The sequence below is a fragment of the Mus musculus genome, chromosome 7, assembly GCF_000001635.26.
Source record: "Mus musculus strain C57BL/6J chromosome 7, GRCm38.p6 C57BL/6J".
In the NCBI taxonomy this organism is placed as follows: Eukaryota; Metazoa; Chordata; class Mammalia; order Rodentia; family Muridae; genus Mus; species Mus musculus.
The window spans coordinates 19,119,163-19,138,815 of record NC_000073.6 but is presented as its reverse complement, the minus strand read 5'-3'; the positions used below and the strand labels follow the sequence as shown (position 1 = coordinate 19,138,815).

The 19,653-nt window shown below is 48.7% G+C and overlaps 1 protein-coding gene across 4 annotated transcripts; it reads right to left on the bottom strand.

Moving 5' to 3' along the window:
- Nucleotides 1-554: 554 nt before the first annotated feature.
- Nucleotides 555-18,957, bottom strand: Fbxo46 (F-box protein 46). Of its 4 annotated transcripts, XM_006539936.3 has the most exons (3): nucleotides 7,061-9,190; nucleotides 5,120-5,238; nucleotides 561-3,438 (listed from the first exon to the last, which is right to left on the bottom strand). In XM_006539936.3, the coding sequence occupies exon 3, from the start codon at nucleotides 3,356-3,358 to the stop codon at nucleotides 1,547-1,549; it is 1,812 nt and encodes a 603-aa protein (XP_006539999.1). In that variant the 5' UTR covers nucleotides 3,359-3,438; nucleotides 5,120-5,238; nucleotides 7,061-9,190; the 3' UTR covers nucleotides 561-1,546. The 4 variants fall into 4 exon arrangements, with proteins under 4 accessions (NP_780739.1, XP_006539999.1, XP_006539998.1 ...); NM_175530.3 differs by lacking the exons at nucleotides 5,120-5,238; nucleotides 7,061-9,190 and adding an exon at nucleotides 18,880-18,957 and having other exon boundaries at nucleotides 555-3,438; XM_006539935.3 differs by lacking the exon at nucleotides 5,120-5,238.
- Nucleotides 18,958-19,653: the final 696 nt, after the last annotated feature.

The window sequence follows — 19,653 nt, the reverse complement described above, 5'->3', positions numbered from 1 at the left end:
ACTCATACATCACACGCACAAAAGGATATGAACTCAGAGATCTGCCTGCCTCTGCCTTCCAAATGCTGGGACGAAAGTCGTGGGCCACCACTGCCTGGCACCTGCCCCCAGCGTGTCTCATGTATATAAAAATGAGAGGCTGTGGAGACAGTTCAGTAGTGGAGTGGCTGCATGCAAGCATGAAGATCTGAAATCCAAACCTCACCCTCCACATAAGCTGAGCATGACAGCGCACATCTGAGTTCTGATGGATGAGAGGTATTCACAGTGTGTGGAGCTCCTCTGCCACCAAGGGACTTCCCTTTCTGTCACAGGAGGACTCCCTTGCAGTCACAGACCACAGAGATGAGGGCCCCCAGGGATGGGTTCTTGAGAGAAATAAAAAATGACCCTGTTGAAGCTACCACTGTTGTGAGACATTTAAAACAACTAAGTCTTTCTGAGGCTTAGGGATTCGGCTAGGGATGGGTGCCTTCTCCCTTTCCAGTCCACTCTGCTAAGCAGACCTATGGGTCTCTCCGTTACCTCCCTTCTTAACATCACACACGCCAGGCTGGGCACAGCGTTATAAATATTGATTTTATAGAAACGACCAATTCAAAATTGGTCAGACGCCACACACGAGACGCTCCCGGAGCCACAATGAAGGAGAAAAGAAAATGAAACCCCCAAACGAGGAAAAACCCCAAACAAAAATATTTTGGACCAAACTGCCTCAAAATTAAGGTCCCAGTTAACCAAGAGATTCTAAAGAAACTTGTGGCTGGGGTGGGGTAGTTGCAGAGACCCTAATGCCTCAGAGAGGACCCCAAAGTGGAAGAAGAATCCTGGCGAAATTCAGACCCACTGGCCTGTCCCTCTGGCTTGCTTGTCATCCAGGAGTGAGGCAAGGGGCTTCACAGCTTTACTGAGGAAAGAGTCAGTGACAAGAGCCTAAGGGGTTCTCCTACGCTTGAGGGGACTTCAACCCTCCTTTCCCTAGAGACTCTGGTAGTTTGAGGTTCAGAAGAAAACTTTTTTTTTATTTAATGAGGAAACATCTAGAAATGCTGGGCTGCCTCAAAAAAGTGCCGACTTGAGTTGTGAGCTAAGGGCCTGGATGAGCCACCCTCAGAGCATGCAGCGCCTTGGTAAGCACAGCTCCAAAGACAACTGGGGGAGGCACAGAACGAAGGGCCAGCTTGAGGAAAGCCTCAGGTGGTACCAAAATTAGCTGCCGTCTGCCCCCTGCTGGTGGGTCCCTGGGGTGGAGAGACTCGATGGAGGTGAAATTGAGATGCTGATTTAAAAAAAAAAAAAAAAAAAAAAAGCAAAAAACCACACCCCTCTCTGAGGGTCCATGGCCCTGGCTCTGAAGAATAAAAAACCAACAGAGGTCAAGCAAGGTATTTGCCCTGTTGATCCCCAAACCTGGTCCCAGTTCTGGTGGGAGATGGATGCTGCCGCATGGACTGGTAGGTGTCGGCTGGTGACTCAGTCCTGGTCCCCAGCTCCCGGCAAAGCGGGGAGGGGCTAGGTATCGCAGGTGTCCCCTCATCCACGGGCTTCACCTCCCCTCTTCCCGGCCAGCACGGCCTCCACCCACTCCATTGCACGGCAGTACCCAGTTGTTGTCATGCAAGCCCAGGCGACAGCCTGGTGTCTCACGATCGGCTCTGCGGCAGCACATCCAGTAGGAACGTCCGTAAGGCAGGTCATGGTGGTAGGGTTTGGGGTGCCAGCGGCAGAGTGACACATCACCCTTCTCGTATCTCTTGCGGCACTGCTTACAAGGGTCGTCTCGGTAGAGCGGGTCCCGGCTCCAGCGAGAGTCCGTGGCACGCACACCGAAAGCCTCGATGATCCCCTTGAAGTGGTGGCAGGTGCACTTGAGGGCTGCCAAGGCCCGCGTGGGCAGGAAGCTGAATATCTTGACGAGCACGTGCTCAGGCAGCAGCAGCATGTACTGCCGTGGCTCCAGAAGACGCTGGATTTTAAAGCGAATCTCCAGGAAGTCGTGTGACACATGCCGGTACAGGCGGCAGAGGGAGGTGTCCGTTGTGCCCTCAGAATCATCGGGGCCTGGCACTGTGCTTGGTATATCAGCTGGGGGTGGCTCAGGAGGCCCTTCTGGACCACGGGACTGCAAGAAGAAGAGCTGGCCAGGTGGGGGTGGCTCCTCAGGGCTCACTGTCAGGCACACAGTCTCTTCCTTCACGTTCTTGGTGCCATCTTTGCCAAAGAAGATGCACGCATCCACTACACCTGTTACCACCACATCTACATGGAATCCTGATGCACCACAGTCCCGGGCAGGGGGTGGAGGCGGTGCTGGTGGAGTGTCCTCAGGCCTGGTGGGGGCTGGTGTCTCACCCTCACTGGCTTCATCAGCCCTGGCCAATAGGAACTCCACATTGCTGGGAAGGGCATCCCTGGAGGGGCTGATAAGCTGGTACAAGTCGCAGGTGATTTTGTCTTTGGCTCGAGTCCCAGGTCCAGGACTACCAGGGTAGGCACAACCAGGCCGGCCTCCACCCCCATTGGGTAAGTTGCCATCTGGTGAATGGGGCTCTCGGACATTGGAGATTCGGAAAGCTATACGCACCTCGCCGGGCCCAGGGCCTGGCCGTTCCTCCTTGCGGAGACCCTTGGTAGGAGGGCTGTCCCGCTGGGCCTCAAAGTGGGCCACTGCCTCAGCAACTCGGCTGCAGTCACCACCACCAGACCGCCTTTCCGACCCTAGCCCCTTGGCTGGTCCCCCCTGATCAGCTGACACAAAGACCACGGGAGCTGGGGTACTGGGGCGCGGATAACTCTGCAGGGCCAGGGCAGCTCTCTGTTCAACCAGGGCCACCATTTCTGCTACAGAGACCAGGTCTACATCATCCCCAGATGATGTGGGGGTCACCTCAGTGGCAGGGGTTCCTTCTCGGCCCCCTTGGTCTGGAGGAGCCTTGGTGGGCTCAAGGCAGCGCCTCCTCCTCTTAGCTTTGGAGCTGTCACTGCCCCAGTGCCCTTTGACCTTCATAGAGCTGGCCCGGCTACTTCCACCACACTGGTGGGCCACAAAGAAGGCCACCTTCTCCTTTGTATTTCCAGGCTTGATAACATACCACGTGTCCAGCAGGACCCGACCTTCATCACCGGAAGCTGCTGTAGAGAGGAGTGGAGCAGGCTGGGAGGTGGGGGCTTCTGCAGCCACGGCAGGTGGTGTGCTCTCCAAGTGCGCAGGCCTGTGGTCGGGCTCAGTCCCGCTGCTTGTGTCAGGACAGACTGGCGGCTTGAGGGCTGTGGAAGGTGGGCGCGGCTGGTTCTGGGAATACTTGCTGAAGGGCCGGGGGCACCAGAGTTGGAAGGGCAGGAGGCTGCCCCTGTCCATGCTGGGCAGCAATGACAAGCAGCAGCAGGTAGTCACTCAGCCTCAGGGCCAGGATGGTAGTGGGGAGCTCTCCAGGCCACCTGCAGACACAGAAGGCTGCAACAGTGAGCTCATGGCCTTTCTTACCAACACCACCCACACTTAAACTTCTGCCCAGGGGACAGGCCAACTTAAGGCACTGAGAACTGTGTGTCCCAGAGAGTGGAGGGGTGCAAGCCTAACCACTGCATGTAGGAGGAGGAATGAGACCACACACACATACACACACTTTCTAACTCTCTTTGGCTAGGGACGTGGCTCACTGGTAAGAGCCACTGTCTGGAATCCCCCAGAAAAGAGCTGGGAGTGTGGTTCTGTGGTACAGCAACAGCACTCGCATGACTTTACCCAGTGAGGGACTTGGGCTGTGGCTCAGTGGTAGCCTACTTACTAGGCTGGATTGTGTCTCTAGCATGGCCAAGAGAACAAAACTCTTCTAGCCCCACATCAGGTAAGCAGAGGGATGCCCCCAAATTTCCTGGTCTCCTATAACTGGTTTTTGTTTTTGTTTTTGTTTTTTTTTGAGACAGGGTCTCTCTGTGTGTAGCCCTGGCTGTCCTAAAACTCATTACATAGACCTGGCTGTCCTTCAACTCAGAGACCCACCTGCTTCTGTCTCCCAAGTACCAGAATTAAAGGAGTGAAATACCACACCTGGCTTGACCTTTAAGGGAAAGTACCAGGCTGACCAGGCTCCTCCTTCTTACATGTGCCCTCCAGCAGCCAGGTCCAGCCTTCTCCATAGTCTCGGCTGCTGGAGCACACACAGGGATGAAGTGATTAGACAGGGGAGAAAAATATGAAGCTAGATCTAGACAGGCCCTTAAGAAATTCACTCTTAGGATTGGAGAGATGGCTCTGCGGTTAAGAGCACTGTCTGCTCTTTCAGAGGTCCTAAGTTCAATTCCCAGCATCCACATGGTGGCTCATGACCATCTAAAAGGGATTTGATGCCCTCTTCTGGCATGCAGCTGTACATGCAGCCGAGCACTCATAGACATAAAGTAAATAAAAATAGAAAGAAAAAAAAAAGGACTTCACTCTCCACTTGTTTGTATATGTATATGTATATGTATATGTATATATATATGTATATATATATATGTATATGTATGTATATATACACACATACATACACATACACAGTAGCTGTATTCAGACACACTGGAGGGCATCAGACCTCATTACAGATGGTTGTGAGCCATCATGTGGTTGCTGGGATTAGAACTCAGGACCTCTGGAAGAGAAGTTAGTGCTATTAACTGTAGAGCCATTTCTCCAGCCTGGCCATGGGGTACTTAAATACGATGGCGATGGGTCTTTCTGTCCTTTTGAGGACAGGGCCTCATGGTAGCTCAGGCTAGTCTTGAACTCACAGCAACCCAATCCTCTGGGATTCCTCATTCTGGGGTTACAAAGGTAAAACACTATACTCATGGTTTTTTTGAGATTGTTTATTTTTGGAGACATGATCTCACTCTTTAGCCCCCAGCTGCCTTGAAACTCACTAGGTAAGACAGGCTCTCACCAGGTTCCTAGCAGTCACCTTGCCTCAGCCTCCCAGGTATGTGGGACCACAGGCCCCAGTCACAGCATCTATTGAGGGTATCCTTAATAATGATTCTTTTCTGTTTTTCCATGACTTTGCATGCATCAACTAATCTGGAAGCAGTTTTGTTAACGAGTCCGATGGCAACATTTTCTGTTCCACTTTCTACTTACCAGTGAGTAGCAGACCCCTTGTCTCCATCTTTGGCCCATCCCTTCCAGACATCTCAACATGCAAATAACCCTCCAGCAGGGCATGGTAATTTATGCCTGTAATCTCAGAACTGGAGAGGCTGAGGCAAAAAGATGCAGCGGTCCAGATCAACCTGGGCTACATTGTCAGACCGTGTCTAAAAATAAACCACCAAACAAACAAACAAACAAAAATGAAGAGAATAACCCTTCATACTTTTAAGCCCTGATCATGCCAATGAAACAGAACTAAAGTAAAACTACATGCCGAGAATTAGGTCCAGTCCACTGTGTGTCTTTGTAAATTAAGTTTTATGGAAACAAATTATGGCTGCTTTCATGCAAAAAGAACAGGGCTGCATCAATAACTGTTTGGCTGGAAATAGTTCATTACCTAGTCCGTCACAGAAAAAGTTAGCTGATGCTGTGGGATAGACTGCCCACTCTAAGTCCAGACAATTCTGGTAAACTAGCACTTCACGGTCCTGCAGGTGCCATTCAAAACTCAGCCTCCACACACCATCACCAGTGACAGGACCCCAGTCTTAAGAATTCTCACCCAAACCTCCTACCCTCATTTCCAGTACCTTAATGTCCCACCAAATGTCCAGACTTTTTCAAATTCTCCTTTAAAAACTCAATCTCCTCCCCCACAGCCTGGTGGAACATGCCTGTAGTCCCAGCACTTGGGAGGATATGACATCAGACAGGAGGCTAAGGAGTTCCAGACCCTGTCGAAACAAACCAACCAACCCAAAGTGGTGCACACCTTCAATTCCAGCACTTGGGAGGTAGAAGCTAGTGGATCTCTGTGAGCTTAAGGCCAGCCTGTTCTATATATCTAGTCCTAGGCCAACTAGTGCTACCGAGAGACCTTGTCTCATAAATAAATAAAATAAGACTAGAGGGCTGAAGAGATGGCTCAGCAGTTAAAAGCACTTGTTGCTCTTATAGAGGGCCCAAGTTTGGTTCCCAGCACCCACAGGGAGGCTCTCTATAACTCCAGTTCCAGAAGATCTGGTTTCCAACAGCACCAGGTACGTATGTGATGCATACACATGCATGCAAAACAACCATATACATTAAAATTAAAAAAAAAAATAGCCGGGCGGTGGTGGCGCACACCTTTAATCCCAGCACTCAGGAGGCAGAGGCAGGCGGATTTCTAAATTCGAGGCCAGCCTGGTCTACAAAGTGAGTTCCAGGACAGCCAGGGCTACACAGAGAAACCCTGTCTCGAAAAACAAAACAAAACAAACCAGTATGTTGTCCAGCACAGAAAAGTCCAACCATCAATAACTTTCCATATATCTGAAGACATACAAAATACCTGAATCTCAAGTATTTGAGATCACAAGTGACTCAGTGGGCCTTAGCTCATTCCAGACACCAATCCTGACTCTCTACCCCTTCATTCCCCCGAAGTTCAGGAACCTTGAAAGAACCCAGACATAATAAAACCCTATTTAAAACGAATCCCAAACCAAATACATTTCAATAGCCCCCAGTGCTACCAGGAGAGGTACAATAGCAGACATGTGTCCCGAATCCCGCAGCTGTTTGCAGATGAGCCATGAAAGGAAAGTGTCCTCCTGCCCTTGGTGACAAAGGTAGGAAGTATTCAAGCCCAAGGATTCTGGCCCCGAAATATTCTCATCTTGTGCCCACCATACACCCCCAGCCACAGCCACAAAGGCCACTCATAAAATGCAACCAAGCCTTCCACATTACAAAATAACGTGAACCCAAGGTTTCTTAAGCCCCAGGGAACCCTAAAGTACCCCTTCCACATCCACAACTTCCCCCAATAGCTCAAATATCGCTTAGAAGCAAACGAATCCCCCAGATCTTGGACCCGCCTCCTTTGGAGCCCCTCCGGTGACCCCCGCCAAACACCCGGACACGCCCCCCAGGCGCCCTCACCCGCAGCGCCTCCTCCAGGCGGTAGGGAGAAGGGCGACCTACAAGCATGCGCACTCTAGCCTTGTGGGCCCGCCCCCCTCGCGCGGGCAGGCACGCTGCGCACTCCGATCCGCCCCTTTGTTGACAGACGCGCGCGTGACGGCCCGAGCCAATGAGCGACCGGGGTTCAGAGCCGTGCCCAAATAAGGAAGGCCCTGGCAAAGGGGCCAGGACAGCAAGTAGGCGGGAGGTTACTGGGAGGAGGTGGGCGGGATGGAAACAGTATTACGGGAGTAGGGACAAATTCCCAGAGCCCAACACTGCCGAACCGGAAACCTGGTAACCCGGTCCGGACACAGGCAGATGCACTCAAAGGGAGGTATATTACTCGATGTTCCCTTAAAACCAGAGCCCTGATTGACGTTAAAGATTTAAAGGGACACTGCGCCAGGAGATTGAGGACTGGTGCAGAAAGAAGAGTATGGGAGAGAGGTCAGAGACTCTAGCTTTGTTTACCAGTTGTGGTGGGGATAGAGAAATTTCTCGGTGGGACACCCAGAGCCTTAGTCACCTTGCCTTTAAATCAAATAGGCAAGCAGGAATGGCATCTCATGCCTGTAATTCCAGTAGTCTGGGAGGCTGAAGGAGGAAGAGTTTTAAGCCAATCTGGGTTATATAGTGTGAGACTGTTGTAATATAAAAATTAAAATCATAAAAATGGAATGAGCAAAACTACAACGACCCCCCCCCCCCCACACACACACAAACACACAAACAGGCAAACGAGGGGCTAAAGTGATGGCTCAGCGTTAAAAGTTCTGGCTGCTCTTGCAGAGGACCCAGGTTCAGCTTCAGCACCTATATGGCAGGCAGATCACAATCGACTGTAAATCCAGTTCCAGAGGACTGACACCCTCTTTTGACCACTATGGGCACTGCATGCATGGGGTACACAGACTAAGTGTGGGCAAAATATATTTAAAATATTGAATATAAAGAAGGTGGGAATTAGGAAACAAAGTAGGAGGGTCAGGAGTTCAAGGCCAGCCTAGACTACATCAGATCTCATTTGAACAGCCAAAATCAATTACTAACCCTGTACTGGTCCCCACAGTCATGGCCTTGGCCTTGAAGGACATGTCCATTCTTTTCTGTCTTACGCTCCCTATAGGGGAACAACAGGAAATCACTCAATAATGACTTTTACTTTATCCTAAAATTAAAACACCTTGTGTTGTTTCTGGCCTATGTCAGGCTGATTCAAGTGAAACTCAACGGTGGCTTTCAGTGCAGTGCTGGTGGCTGGAGAGATGGTTTATCAGCTAAAGATGTGTATGGCTTTTCCACAGGAGCCAAGAATTCCACAAACCTACAGTTTTAAGGATTTGTTTTTATTACCGTTCAAGTGTGTGTATGGGCCTCTTGTGTGTCTGAGTGTGGGTAAGTACATGTGAATCTAGGTGCCCATACACACACTTGAAAGGTAATAAAAACAAACGATGAGGGCACCTGATGTGGCGCTGGGAAACCGGCTCCGGCCCTCTGAAAGAGCAGCAAATGCTCTTCACTGCGAAGCCATTTCTCCAGACCTGTCATCCACAGTTTTAATGAGAACCATTAACTCAGCGATCCCAGACTGCTTGAGAGGGAAGCTGATAGGAGCAGGGCTACACGCTCCACACCCTCATCAAGTGCTCCTCGTAATTAGAGGATGCACATTCCCGCACCCTGAGATACACACACTGTGGGCCCCTCCTGAATGCATGCACTGATGACACTGGGCTCCCCAGTAATAGCTCACAGGAAGGGGAAAGACATCCACTCACAGGCAGCGTAAACATGTTAGTCACAATAGCAGTTAGCAGCAAAGCACTTCAAATTAACTCACCTAGGGCAGGAGAGGTGGCTCAGAGGTTAAGAGCACTGACTGCTCTTCCAGAGGTCCTGAGTTCAAATCCCAGCAACCACATGGTGGCTCAGAACCATCTGATACCCTCTTCTGGTGTGTCTGAAGACAGTGATAGTGTACTCATATACACATAATAAATAAATCATAAAAAAATAATCCCTACATCTCTCTCTAGGGTCTCAGTGTGTACTCCAGCCTGGCCTCAAACTCTTGATCCTGCCTCGGAGCACTGGGAGCCCACGCATGCTCCTCAACTGACGTGTTTCATTTTCATGTCTCTATTTCCTGTCTACGTATGGCATACGAATGAGCTTGGATGGGAGTATATAAGAGCCTGTGAATGCACATGAGTGTGTGGTGGCCAGAGGGCAACACCAAGTGTCTTCCTCAATCACTTGGCATGTCTGTTGTTTTTTTCTTTTGAGACAGGTCTCATCTATGTAGCCCTGGCTGGCCTAGAGCTTGCCTTGAATTCATAGATCTGCCAGCCTCTGCCTCCCCAGTGGTGGGATTAAAGTCGAGTGTACCACCATGACAGACTGCACATGGTTTGTCCCCCACCTCTGGTAGTGGCTTGACTAGGTGGCCAATAAGCAGCAGGAATTCAAGTGTCTCTGCCCACTGCCCTCTAGGTTCTGGTTCCAGGCGCACAGCCCTGCCTGGCTTCTGAGGTGGGCGCTGGGGATCTGAGCTCAGGTCGGCATGTTTGCAGAGCAGGCATTTTGCCAACTAAACCAGCAGTTCCCAACCTGCGGGTCACAGCCCCTTGGGGTCTTATAACAGATATCCTGCTTATCAGATATTTACATTATGATTCATAACAGTAACAAAATTAGAGTTATGAAGTAGCAAGGAAATCATTTCATGGTTGGGGGTCACCACAACATGACGAACTGTATTAAAGGGTCTCAGCATTAGGAACCACTGGACTAAGCCATCTTCCTATAGTGTTCTTGTTATTATTATTATTTTTTAAATTTTAAAGTCTGTGTGTCTATGTGTATGTGCAGAGCTAAAGGAGTTGGAGGCTAGGAAAGGGTGTTGGAGGCCAGGAAAGGGTGTCAGATTCCCTGGAGCTACAGTCACAGATGGTTGTGAGTCACTTGACATGGGAGATGGGAACCAAAGTCAGGCCCTTTGCAAGAGCAGCAAGCGCTCTTAATGTTTGAGCCATCCCTCCAGCCGGTCCGAGTCATGTCAAAGACTAGGAAGGAAGCTCAGGCAGGGACGGGCTAGGCAGGGCTAGGCAGCAGCCTTTGCTCACACTGAACTGAGGCAATTCTGTCCAGATTACCCATGCTTGCTGGGCATGGATTACACCACTCAGTTGTCCGAGCCATCACAGTCACTGCTGGCTGCCTAAACTACTGTCCCCCACCTACCTCCAGGACTCACCCTTTATCTCCTTCAGGTTTGGCTCAGAAATTGCCTCTAGGAAGCCTTTGATCCAAGCCCATAGCTTCTACCCAACAGAACACAAACTCTCAACCCTCATTAGTTTTTCTCCTTAGCATGTATCGCACTGCCCACTGTACTAACCATTTTGCTTATTAAGTGTGCCGTCTGCCTCTCCTTATTGACGTGAAAGCTTGAAGGCAGACATTTCCCTGTGTCTCACTGTGTAGTACAAGCTTGCCTCAAACTGGGGAACCTCCTGCCTCAGTCTTCTCAGGACGGCAAATGACAGATGTGCACTACCATGGCTAGCTTGGCTGGCATGCATGTCTGTTCTTTGTCTTGAGTTTGCCTTCTTGAGACACGGTACCCACGCATCAGCCCCTGGGAACAAGCACAGGTTCTAGGTCCCTACCTAAGGGTGGTTGAACCCAAATGTGCATTTCTTTAAATAGCCCAGGTTACTATGCCCACTGAAAGCTGGAGAAGCAGCCCCTAGCATGTGGGAGGTGTGTAATACATGTGGTCTGAACGAGTGAATGAGCAGGTGGCCTGACTGCTGGCCAACTTTTGCACATCTACTGTTGGAGACATCTGCATAGCTGGCCACTGCAGCCAGCTGCCCAAGAAAATCCCAGCACTTCCCTCCTGGGTGGCCCCTACTACCTTCCCGGGCTATCCTTGACCTCTTCCTCACCTCGATTCTGCTTGGAACACCTGTCCTCTGTCACTGCTCAGTGGCAGTAAGTTGGGTAGGTGAGAGGCTCTCTCCCCCCCTGGCTATTTGTTTCAAGGGGTCTCTCCTTGTAGCTACTCTGGATCCTTGAGTGGCTCAGATGCCTCGGGGGTCCACAAGCCCTTGCTCATCCATGGCTCCCCTAAGCCACCCATGGCTATTTAATTTAACCTGGGCATCAGATTATCTCGCTCTCTAAAGTTCAGCTACTATACCATCCTCAATCTTGTTCTACAATGTTAAGAACTAAGGTATGGAGGGTTAAGCAGCTTGTTTGACAGCCTAAGGTGGGAAAACTGGGACACAGGGAAGAAACCTTGCCTGGTTTCTGTCTGCTTTCAGGATCTTTAGATGTCCAAATGTTTAGATGGCTCTGCCCTGAGGATTATAGGTCAGAAACAACTTCAAAGCAAGCCTGATGGCCACATCTGTAATTCTAGCTCTGTGGGAGGCTGAGGATGGAGGATCACAGGTTCAAAGCCAGCCTGAGCAACTTTCAGGGAGCTCTGGCTCCTAAGAGGAGTCTGAGGGCGTGGCTCAGGAGTACAGCGTGTGTCTCGAATCCACCAACGAGGAGCTGCAGGTGCTGCTCAATGCTCAGTGTTTGAGTGCTCACCTGGCGAGCAGAGGGCCCTGAACTCTCTCCCAGATACAGAAGCAAATAATAGGGAGGCTGGAGAGACGGCTCAGCAATTAAGAAGCACTGGCTGCTCTTGAAGAGGAGTCAGGCTGTTTCCAGCACCCACATGATCGTTCACAACTGTCCGTAACTCCAGTTCCAGAGGATCTAATGTCCTCTTCTGGCCTCCGAGGGCACTGTACACATATAGTCCACAGACATGCATGCAGGCAAAATATCCATACACATAAAATTACATGTATTTGGAAAAAAAAAAACCCATCAACAAAAACAAGGCCAAGCATGGCAGTGCTCAACTTTATAATCCCAGCACTTGGGATGCAGAGGCAGACAGACCTCTGTGAGTTCAAGGCCAGCATGGTCTAAAAAATGAGTACCAGGACAGCCAGGGGTATATTATACAGAGTAACCCTATCTTGGAAAAAAACAAACCAAACAAACTATAAAGCCACAAACCTATTCTGTAGCTAGCTGTGGTGGTGTATCCTTTAATCCTGGTACTTTGGGCCAGACTGAGGTGGGCAGATCTCTGCATTCAGGGCCAGCCTGGTCTACATAAATTCAGGGCAGCCAGGGCTACCCAGTGAGACCCTGCCAAAGGCAAAACAAAAGAAAAACCTATACTGTGACAAGTGTAGTTCCAGGCATTGGGGACACACAGGGAACAGGAGACAGAAATCCTTGTCCTCAAGGGGCTGACATACTAATTGGATAAAGGGAAAATAAACTTGCTAGCAGTTTCCAGGCAGAAATAAACAAATACACAGGTGAGAGGCTGGGCTGTATGGAAGTTGACTTTATGATTTCAAATTAAGGAGTCAGTAAGGATACAGAGAGGCCATGCCCTTTTCTGTAAGAAGGCAGGTGCCAGAGGCAAACTCTTCAGAAAAGCTGTGCTTTGAGAAAGGGTCAGGGCTGGAGAACTGGCTCAGGGGTTACAGCACTGGCAGCTCTTGCAGAGGATCCCCATCAATTCCCAGCACCCACGTGGTGGCTCACAACTGTCTGTTCCAGGGGATCGGATGCTCTCTTCTGGCCTTCACAGGCACGGCATGCACATGGTACAGACATAGATACATACAACACTCAAAACATAGGTAACGTCAATCTGCATAAAAAGTGCTAGCCAGGCAAGCATGAGGACCAGGGCTTCATCAGACCACCATGTAAAAAGCAGAGTAAGGTGGCATACAGAAATAGGAAGATCCCTGGAGCTTGCAGACACACATACACACACACACACACACACACACACACACAGACAGACACATACGCACACTATATGATCAAGCCTCAGCTAAGCAGACTGAAATCCAATTTCAGTTTTTTGGGTTTTTTAAAATAAAAGTTAAAAGAGCACGGTACTTGGAGTCTGTGATCCCAGAACTTGGGAAGTGGAAGCAGGAGAGTCAAGGTCATTGTTGGCTACACTGTGAGTTCAACACCAGTCTGTGCTATATGTAAGACTCCTCCTCTTAGAAGAGGAAAGAAAAACAACACTTCCCTGTGGTGGCACAGACTTATACTTCCAGCAGCATATAGTTGGGACAAAATGACCAAAAGTTTGGGGCCAGCCTACACTACATAGTGAAGCAAACATTTGGTGGCTCCTACCTTTTAATTTCAACACTCAGTGGGTAGAGGTAGGCAGATCTCTGTGAGTCCTGGGCTAGCCTGGCATACTTAATACATTGCGTCTCGAGCATTGAAGCTACACAGTTAGAATGTGCAACACACAAAACAGACACAACGGAGACACAAAGGAGAGTGAGTGCAGAATAATCTGGAAATCTGATTCCTCTTTCTTTCTCCCTAAGACAAACAAATGGAGGGGACGGGGGGGTGGGGGGGATGAGGGGGGTGGGGGGGATGGGGGCCGTGTCAGCTCACCCAGCTGTGACACACAGGGACAAGTGAGAGATGTTCCGCTTTACCTTAAACCAATAGGTGTTTAGGTAATTTAAGATAGAGTGAAGAGACAATGTTAAAAGTTCTCAGGGGGTGGGGTGGGAGGACAGGGGCCACATCCCTGTGTTGCCACAACAATGCGGCACAGGCAGGGCAACGTGGGCACGAAGGGAGCCTGAAAACTGAACGCAAAGCTGCTTGTGCCAGAGAACAGTAATCTGGCATCTTGCAAACAGGGAGCCCCAGAGGGCAGAGGCCAGTCTGCCTGCAGTCCAGGCCCTGGCACCTAGCAGAGGCTCTGGTCACTTAGGAAGTGAATCCCAGCCAGTAAGGTGACTTGTGGCGCTTGCTGCCAAGCCTAACCAACCCGAATCCACAGGGTGGAAGGAGAAACTGGCTCCTGCTGACCTCCACAGGCACCCCATACAACATGCTATTCAATAGATAGATGAAGGGTTTTTAAGTGAAACCCCATTTTTCAGATGCCAACCTTTCTTGCCCCTTCCCTCCCCGCCCCCATTCTCTCTCTCTTTCTAGAAAACATGAAGCCCAGGCTAGCCTTGAACTCCAGCTCTTCCTATTTCCACCTCCATTGTGCTGTGATGACAGGCTTGTGTCACCACAAACAGCTTTAGTGTTATTTTCTTGAAAGAATGAAAACCCCAGAAGGCTGTCATCCTTACTGAGAGCATTTTAAATACATGGCCTTATTATCAAGTCCTTAGGAGGACATCATGGGCTAAGTATGGCCCATCTTAAAAATGGTAGAGCATGCCTTCAACCCCCACACTTGGAAGGCAGGTGGATCTTTGTGAGTTCAAGGCCAGCCTGGTCCACATAGAGTTCCAGATTAGACAGGGCTACATAGAGAAACCCTGTTCTGAAAAAGAAACAAAGAAGAAAGACTCCAAGCAAGTGACCTAAAAGACCCATACTGGGTTGCTGAAACGGCTGAGTAGTTAAGAATGCTACTCTCCTTCCTGAGGTTGCAGGATCGGGCCCAGCACACACACACCAGGCTGTCCTCAGCCTCCAGCTCCTGATCTAACTGCCTTCTCCAGGGAAGCATGTGTTCAAACAATCTACACCATACACACAATTACATGTCAGGAGCCATGATGGGACAAGCTAATAACTAGCAGGTGATCATCCTGAGATGGCCTGCTTCGGATTATTATATAATCTGTGATAGGCTCGCCCTTATTAAGCAAGGCTGTAAGGGAATTCATTTTAGGAAAGACTCCTGCTATTAATATGCTTTTCCTGTTATTATTAAACATAACAAGCACTAAGTAGTAACACACCCCTTTGGAGCAGATCTCTGCAGATCCACAAAGATGTACTGTCTTGTAGTGATGCTATATAGACAAATAGACGATTTAAGTCTTAATGATGTGAGAATTCTTAAAGTTTTGGGTTTTTGTTGTTGTTGTTGTTGTTTTTCGAGACAGGGTTTCTCTGTATAGCCCTGGCTGTCCTGGAACTCACTCTGTAGACCAGACTGGCCTTGAACTCAGAAATCTGCCTGCCTCTGCCTCCCGAGTGCTGGGATTAAAGGCATGCACCACCACGCCCGTCGAGAATTCTTAAAGTTAAATCTATGATTATTAAGCTCTTTTGTAGTGGGACTGCTATTAGGTCCTTTTCTGATAGTCAAAACTGCAAGGAGAACTCTGTCAGTCTTCCAGATGTCACCAGTTAATTGTTCTTAGATGGTAACCAGACTTTCTCCTACTCTGAGCACATTCCAAAAGGTTGTAAAACAATTAACCAAAGGTCATAAATAGGAAACTAACAATTTATTACAGGTGTTAGGACAGAAGATAAAATATTGACTGGGTTTATCTATACAAAACTTCACGAATAACTTAGTTATGGTTTTAAACCTTCAGTGAACCTGTGGAACTGAGACAGGTGATAGATGTTTAGCCAGATAACTACTACTAATGTATATGCAATGTAAACTTTCTCTGTTGTAAACTTCTATTTCAGGGCTGACGAGATGGCTCAGCAGGTAAGAGCACCCACTGCTCTTCCGAAAATCCTGAGTTCAAATCCCAGCAACCACCTGGTGGCTCACAACCATCCATAACGAGATCTGAGGCCCTCTTCTGGTGTGTCTGAAGACAGCTACAGTGTACTTATAAAATCTTTGGGCCAGAGAGAGCGGGGCCGACCAGAGTGAGCAAAGGTCCTAAAAATTCAATTCTCAACAACCACATAAAGGCTCACAACCATCTTGTACAGCTACAGTGTACTCATATACATAAAATAAATAAATAAATCTTTAAATAAAATTTTAAAAAATCCAACTTCTATTTCAATTCATGATTTGATTTTTTGTGTGAACTTGTGATGAACTTTGTAACATGTGAGCATGTATTCTGAAAGATGTATAAGTACTGAGGACAAAGTGATGAGAAGGAGAGAGAGAAGAATTTTTTGCCTTTCCCCATTTTGAGTAGAAATTTTTTCCCATTCCCCACTTAGAGAATTTTTCCCCTTCCCCGCTTAGGATCTTTCTGCCTTTCCCCTTAGTTAGCTTTCATAGGTAACTTTTTTGTTTTTGTTTTTGTTTGTTTTGTTTTTTGTTTTTTCGAGACAGGGTTTCTCTGTGTAGCCCTGGCTAGTCCTGGAACTCACTTTGTAGACCAGGCTGGTCTCGAACTCAGAAATTTGCCTGCCTCTGCCTCCCGAGTGCTGGGATTAAAGGCGTGGGCCACCAAGCCCAGCTCATAGGAAACTTTTTACAACTTAGTAACAAATGCTATAATCATTTTTCAAAGCGTCCCTTTTTCTTCCTTTAACTCCCGACTTTGAGCTGAGCAGCTCCTGTTGAGATAGTACAAAGGCTATTCACTTAACCCTTTGCTGTTTGAGGAAGATGTGCTAAGTGCATCACAGAAGGCAGGGCAGCCTCAGTTAGCAGAGTATCTTAGACTTAGATAAGTGAACTTCTGGTTATACAGAGACCCTAAACATCACCAATACCAAGTCTTACCCCGGAATCCTACACAGTCTTACCCTCTGCTGACCCTCTCCCTCCTCCACTGCCTCAAGAAGAACCCACAAGAAGAACCCCATGCCAATTATATACTAAGACCAAATTGTTTCAAAGTGAATTACAAAGTTGCTAAACTTCCCAGAGAAGACGTCCCCTGCCTGCCCTGACCAAAATGTTAGAGGGTACACTTATACACACATACCACAACAACATCAAGAAAACCAAAAGTCAAAATAACCAAACAAAACCCCAACTCACTTGCCAGCGGCAGTATTTCTAACTCACTGGAAGACTTGGGCAATGGGCCAGACTGGGACAAGTGAATTATTAATATTTGGCTGGAGACAGATTAAGTTTCTGAGCACCTTCCTAGGAGTTTTGCTTAGACTTAGGAACTCAGGAATGGGGAGGACAGGAAAGATAGAACTAGAAAACTCAGGAGAAAGGGGGAGGCAACTTGAGAGCAAGGGACAGCACGTCCCGTGCCCCCTCACTGGGTCCTCTCCTACCTCCTTTATCTGGTTTTGCCCATTCACTTCAGAAACAAAAACATGACCCAGTGATGTAGTTTAGCTGGTAGATCGCTTGCCTAGCATGCACAACACCCCGAGTTTGATCCCCAGTACAGCATAAACCAGGCATGGTAGTGCACATCTATAATCCCTGAAATCAGGATATGGAGACAGGAGGATCAGAAGTTCAAGGCCACCCTCAGCTACACAGTTTTTAGTTGAGTCCCTGTCTCAAAACAACAACAAATAATATCTGGGCACCAGTAGTGATAAACCTCAGCACTCTGGCTCCTGAGGCGGGAAGTTCAAGAGTTAAGAGGCCAGCCTGAGCTACACAGCAAGTCCCAAGACAACACATGTGTACTATATGCACTTAGTCTAAGCACTTTCCAAACATTATCTCCCTAAACTCTCTAGCCTACCAAGGTTATGGATCTCATTTAATAGCTGGACAGATTTCCAAGCTCAGGTCACAGAAAAGACTTAAATCCTATCTGACAGTTGTTCTGGCCGGGTGTCTCCACCAAAGCAGATTCTGACCCAAATTGCAATTGTACATTTACCATTTAATGTTGGCTGACATGGAGAAGATTGCTTAAACTCTCCGTGCCTCTACTTGCTTCCTGTGAAATGAAGATCTACACTTAAGGCACCGCCTGAATCCAGTGAGTTAATACACACACAGCTGAAACCGAACCTGGGCATTTCTTAGAAAAAGATGCTAGCAATAAAGGGGTAGGGCTGGGGACGGGGGTGTCCCCTGCATAAACTGTGGTGTACATAGGCTATTGTCAGGTTTTGAGAAAATGTCTGGGGGGCTGGACTGAAGAATAGGAAATCTTTTAACAACTTGAATCCAGTCAACATTCCTGGGACGGGAGCTTTCCACCAACAGCTTTGACGCTGGGACTTAACTTTCCTAACAAAAATATCAATTTTTATGGAACCTCCCTTTAGCTATCTTCAGAATGGCCTGCTTGTTCTCACCATACATATAAGGTCACAAGAGGGTTACAGAGAGACCTGTGCAGGTCACAAAAGAGAATAAGGAACCTGAAAGCTGGACTGCCCACACAAACCACTATATCTAGATACGACCGGGGCTAGAAGGGTGCTAAAGGTTGTCTCTATGGACCCCATCTGGTCATATCAACCCAGAGTTCTGTGGCTGTCCAGTTTATTGGTAGTTTTTGGTTAGATTAAGACACGATATTGACAGCCACGCTCCTAACTCACGCACCCTACAACGCCTCCTGGTCCTAGAAGCTAACCTGGACCATCGATGACTTCTACCTCCCATCTCTTCAACTGGCCTTGCCGCCCCACCTCGCAATCCCGCAACCCAACCCAATGCATCCGTGGTTAGCCTCTCCCTTCACTCATTTATCCCGGACTCCTATGCCTTTCCATATAACCAGGCTAACTAACCTCCCTCGAAATTACCCACTCAGGGTCTCTGATCTATTCAGCCAGGACTCCAACTCCGCGCCTCACTCCTCCAGCTCCCAATCCCCTTGATAGCTGATTCCAAAGCTCGACTCTCTCCACCTCCAAGACCCCTCCCTAGCCCCCATTCTTCTACTTCCTCGGGCTCCCGTTCCTCTCAATCCCCACCCACAGTGATCTCCCCACACCCAGCCCTTTCTTTAGCCTCAGTTTGCTTCCTCTCGAACCCAAGTCCTGAACACCCCGCTCATACTCTCAAGCACCCGCAGGACCCAGCTTGGGGCTCTCACCATCTCCCCGCGCTGCAGCTCTCCCGACTACGCGGGTTTCCCCCACTCGCTCCTCTCCAGCCTCCCCTTCCGGGTTCTGGCCCCGAAGCCCACTGGGAATTAGAGTACGGGCGGCCATGGACTACAGCTCCCAAGATGCAATACGGTAACTTGGAGGTGGAGTAGGAAACAAACTAGGCGGGCTGAGAGACAGAAACTCTAATTACCAGGAGGCTAAGGGCACACTAAAATACGCAGGCGCAGAAAATTCTCCCGCGAGGGTATCTGGGAAATAGAGTCCAGCCGCCTCCATTTTGGCCCGAGGCCCTTGAAAAGAGAATCGAGGCTACTTCAAAGGGACGTTAGCGAGGGATGAAGAGTTTAGGAAGAACAACTTTATTGATTTATCATGTTAGTTGACAAATAATTAATAATATATGAGTTTTCCCAAACTTTCTCTCCCATTTCTCACCTTCATCTCACTCCCCACACTTGCCTACCACCACCTCCTAATTGGCAAATAAAGAAAACAAGATATCGAAGTGAGGAAAAGCCCAGGCACTATGTTCACATCACAGGTAGAACAGAGCCTCCAGAAGGGCAGGAATCTTGGCAGCATTTCCAAAATGTACGGTTTGAATCTGCCGTGGTGGCACACACTTTTAATCGCACCATTTTGGACGCCGAGGTTAGTGTACCTCTGTGAGTTTGAGACTAGCCTGGTCAAGGGTATGAGACGCTGTGTCAAAAAATAAAGATGAAGCTGGAAAGACTACTCAGAGGTTAGGAAGACAT